Source organism: Ochlerotatus camptorhynchus, unplaced genomic scaffold, assembly GCF_037179485.1.
Source record: "Ochlerotatus camptorhynchus isolate MF236.1 unplaced genomic scaffold, CSIRO-AGI_Acam_v1.1 ptg000139l, whole genome shotgun sequence".
Lineage (NCBI taxonomy): Eukaryota > Metazoa > Arthropoda > Insecta > Diptera > Culicidae > Ochlerotatus > Ochlerotatus camptorhynchus.
The window spans coordinates 2,227,339-2,232,424 of NW_027040629.1; the positions used below are offsets into that span (position 1 = coordinate 2,227,339).

Below are 5,086 nucleotides of genomic sequence, written 5' to 3' on the forward strand. Positions count from 1 at the left end.
TGGCTGGTGCGGCTCATTTATATGTATGAAATTGCAAATCGACCGCCGACCATTTCATCCATCCTCCAACCGTGGCTGGTTGGATTCGACAATGCTCTGATGCACATTGTCCGGCCAATTCCGGGATCCATTTTAACTACCCCATACAGGGAGGGGTTCGATGGGGAACACAATAGCTGAATGCTCTAGAGATATACATGTTAGTACCAGGCAGCGGTTACCACTAATGCGATTATCAGGGATATAACGTGTAGGAATCGTAGATTAATAAAACTTTGCCTCGTACCAACTAATTTAATTACACCATTATTTCTGGTGGAACGTAATTTAAAACAATTTATTGGAAATTTCGTTATTACCCGGTAAACGAATTTATGATGTCGGATAGTTGGTGGAGCTAATTAGAAATCGGGTTAATATTGCAGCAAGTTTTTTTCCTTACCACATGCTATCGTTCAATTTGAAATTACATCAGCATCAGGCCCACTTCATTTTTCGAAAATATTAAATAAAGTCATCAACGACACTCTCATGGTTTGCATCTGCACAGTGCACATTGACGTAAAAGAAAGGCGGGCACGCTTCTGCAAACGCTTGTAAGTGATTGTGTTTCGTGGTTATGTGATATATATGTGCAATTAAATTAAGTACCCTAAGCCGGGGAAAAGCTGATCACCGCGTGAAATTAATAGAACAAACTTTTGAGAATCAACTTTCGGTTTTTCGAAAATGTATTAATGCAGAATGATTTGAAGGCACGTTTGACCAATATTGGCTAAGATCCCTTTTATTTATGGATGAAAAAATCATGTTGTCCACACATGCGTACAATCAGTGTTGGTAAAATATCAAAAAATAAAATCTCACAAACGCCCAAGATCACGCTTGATTTTCGTAGACAAAAATCAACAAGCAAACAACTGCGGTTGATTTTGCAAGCTGTGATATCGCAGCTCGGAATATCAAGCTAACAAAACTAACCAGCTGCAAATCTCAACAAACTGTGGTGAGATTGAGTTTTATGATTGTTGCTTTACACCCGAACACAACCGAAACTTCCATAACGGCTGGCAGCAGTCCCTTCGTGTCTGCCATCGGTGAAGAGTAAAAAGAGATAGCAAACTGGTATACTTTCTCTTTCTAAGAAAACGATGTGCAACAGAATCATTTTTGTGTCGAGTCGACTCTCCGCTTGATTTTTGCACGTTGTGAATAGTCTCGCAATATCAAAGGAACTTGTAAAATCAATATCAAGCATGATATTTTGTTCCAATATCACGCGTGAAATTGCGAGCGCATGAGAGCGGAAAAATATCAATTGATTGCTGATTTTGCCAACACTACGTACAATATTTATGAGTTGTAATAAAATCAACTCACATTCTGCAGACATTATATTCGTTAAATTAATTATATGGTTTCAAAGTGTTTTATGTTACTTCATACGGGAAATTTACGATTTTCAGAGTTGGTTGGAAATACTATCTAACATGAAGCTTTAGTGTGATAATTTATTAGCTTTAGAAAGGTTTGAAGAGGGTAGGTAGATAGTTCAGCTAGAGTACGGCAGTATGAAAATTTAATAGAAGTTGAATATGAGCGAAGAGTCATTATTGCGACAGTACTAGTCAAACGCACACTTCTTTACCTAACTCATCAATATATTAGGTTGAAACGGACTTACAGTCCAAGTTTCAACAACCCTTTTTGTGGAATTAATTTTTACCTCAGAAATAGGCAACCAAAGTGCTCGTATCAGTAGGTAATAAGGGGAGTAGCATGTCAATAAATCACTTTATTCGAGCACTAAAAATGACGTTTACTACCACTCGAACTTTGAAATAAAGCATTATTTTGAGATTTATTCTTCTAGAACCTCGAGAAAAGTAGCCAACATTTGTGCGTTTAATAAAATTATTAATTATGGGGTCCAGTTTTGTGAAATCGCTGGTAGAAAGTCACGCCAAAACTACTTGACAAAGTGGTCAATTAATCGATCAGACAACAAAGAAAATTTTAATACGAATATTTAGAATGAAGCACAATAGGACCGGAATAAAAACGAAATTTGGAAAACAAAAAAAGGCTTCTGATCACGGAAAGAGCACCGACTCGATTCAAACCACCGATCTGTAAAGTCTTAAATCGAATCTGAATCTAGAAGCTAATTGAAACAAAGTCTTAGTGATGGGGAAAACAATTTAAACGTAGTGAAAAATCCATAAGTGAAATGTGTTGCAAAGTAATAAAAATAAATTTATTATTTCCAGAGTCTATCCTGTTGAAACTTTTTGTGATTTCTTGTCAATAAACACCAGGCTTCAAGTTTCAAATTAGTAATTTAAAATTGAATTTATTACGCTAATCAAATCGACTTTTGGGAAAATTTATGGGAAAGGATATTGGAAAGCTTGTTGAATGCTTAGCACATCCTTGGATGTGGATTCTGCTGTAGAGTTGGACAAACAGCTAGCAAGGCAGACCAATCGGAGTTCTGATAGACGATTCTCGTCGTTTGGCGCATATGTCAGAGTTTTGGAGGCCCTACCAGGATCCTCCTTACAAGGTAGGTAGCTTCATATTTTACTGTGAGCGAAAAAAAAACAAGTTCATTGCTCAAGACTTTCAATTTCCACGCCAGTGAAATACTTCTTGGGGATGGACATTTTCTGTGCTGTTTATGCCCATTATTTTACGAATATCAAGCTAATTTAATTTTGGAATTCTTTACTCGGACGGTTCCAAATCAGGTCCAAACTATTCTCCCAAAAGTTTACATTTTTTCCTTATTCTACGCACCAAAGCCACCAATTGAACTTGTTTCTTTTTGACGCAGAACTACGTCTTTGTTTTCCATATGAGGGTAAACTTTGCGAGTATAAAAATGAACATGTAACGAATAGTGGTCAGGTTTTGAATGATTATGACTCAGCTATTTCATGATACATTTTCAATATTTTGGCATCAATCGATCAAGCATCGTCTAAAACATCGTGTAAATCAAAGAATCGATTAATCACTAGCATGCATTCCTACCCCGAGACCTCAATATACTGTACCATCCATTTTTTGGCATGTCAACAGTCAACCAGCAAAAACTACACACTTAGAAATAACTAATTTTACACGATACGTAATCCATATTGGATGTAAATCATGGAACGTAAACAAACATTTCATGTATAATTAAGTGTTCTCAAACTGAAACATAAGCAATTCGACGAAGAGAACGTTTCATTGAAATGATTTTCTTGTTTCTTTCAAAAGTCAAAAGTGCCGCTTACATGTGTCGGTCTTAGGGAACCTAAATTTACATGACATTTTCGTAGTGTGTATTTAAGAGGGCGGTGTCGAGCTCATTCTTGAATCATTCGCTGGCGGTCTGTTGAGCAGTACAGTCGACGTTTTTTCTCTCGCTCTCTTCGTTAGTTCGATTGCGTTGTTCCGTTTTTCTTTTTCTCGCGTTGAATAGAGATGCTCTCGCTGACCCAGCCATGGGTAAAAAATCGCGCGAGTGCCGGAAATCCCGGGAAACGGTCTAGGCCTGAAGACAAAAATGACAACGTGACTGCCGCGAAGAAGCTGCTCGACAACAATCGGTTCTCCATTCTGAAGGACGGTGCAGAACCGCTGACGGTAACAACAGGACCGCCGAGAAAGGACAGAATGTCGCCCTTCTACGTGAAAGGCTTTCCTCCCGGACTGCGGGAAAAAATAAACTTCTACATCACGAAGGGCGTCCGGTGCACCATCCAGCTGTGCACGGAAGGATACAAATTGATGGTTCCGGCATTAAAATATTACAAGACGGTACAGACCATACTGAACCAAGCACAGGTGGAGTACTTCTCCCACGACATCGAGACTGTTAAGCCGTTCAAGGTGGTCATGCGAGGACTATACGACAAGGACACAGGCGTCCTCTTGGAAGAGCTGGTGGCTAATGGACAAAAGCCTGTCCACTTACACAAGATGGCCCGCCACAACAAGGCCGTCAAATACCACGACCAGCTATACCTGGTCCACCTTGAGAAGAACTCAACAACTTTGATGGACCTCTAGGGCATCCGCGTCCTGTTCAACATTGTGGTGAAGTGGGAGCGGTACAAGCCGGTCAGCCGTGGAGTCACCCAATGCTTGAACTTCCAACTGTTCGGGCATGGAACGAAGAATTGCCATATGATCAGCCGCTGCATCAAGTGTGGCAAACAATACAAAACCGACGCCTGCGACAGACTCGATGAAGCCGATCCCATTTGCGCCAACTGTGGTGCTGATCACAAAGCTACAACTAAGGCCTACCCGAAGCGCACCGAGTACATCGAGATCCGGAAGAAAGCATCGACGAGAAATCAGCCTGGCCGCAGGACAAATGGCCATTCATCATTCGGCCGTTTGTACTGAGACCTAAACAACTATTCTGGCAGTCAGTGCTGAAAAGTGTCACTTTTCGACACTGTTGTGAATAACATAATGACCTTCTATTTCTAACTAAAATAACAGTGTCAAAAAGATCTATTCTTCGAAACTCTTTTTTTCTGTACAACAAATGTTTCAAAATTCGATTTTGTCAGTCGTAGTTTATCCAACAAAATCTTCTGTTAGCAAATTTGTTGCATAAATAGCTATTTTTGTATCAGTGCTTTTGAAGACACATTGTGTACATCTTCGAGAAATGGATTAGTTCTCATGTATGTGTGGGACGACTCATATATACGTATAATATTACTTCCAAGAGGATCCACTTCAATCATGTCGAAAATCTTATGTAATTTTTATGGCCACAAAAATAAACAAATGCAGTAAAAGCTGCATTTTGTCATTTCATGTACTATATCAATGATAATTTTGTCCTTTTTGGCAAGTAATATTACACCATATTCTCGACATGATTGAAGTGCATCCTATTTGATGTGATACCAAAATTATTTTTTTGCTTCGTAGTTTTGGAACAAAAAAAAACTTAATTTTTGGTTGGAGATGAGTAAAAGACACCCAAAGAATAAACTAATCAATCTACATACGTATACTTATACTTATACTCAAATTTGAGATTCCAGTTAAGTGAAAAGATTTTAATTTAGAG

General features: G+C 38.8%; 1 protein-coding gene across 1 annotated transcript; it reads left to right on the forward strand.

Moving 5' to 3' along the window:
- Positions 1-3,474: 3,474 nt before the first annotated feature.
- On the forward strand, positions 3,475-4,404 carry LOC135700589 (uncharacterized). Its single transcript, XM_065221119.1, has 2 exons — positions 3,475-4,020; positions 4,063-4,404. The coding sequence occupies exons 1-2, from the start codon at positions 3,475-3,477 to the stop codon at positions 4,402-4,404; spliced, it is 888 nt and encodes a 295-aa protein (XP_065077191.1).
- Positions 4,405-5,086: the final 682 nt, after the last annotated feature.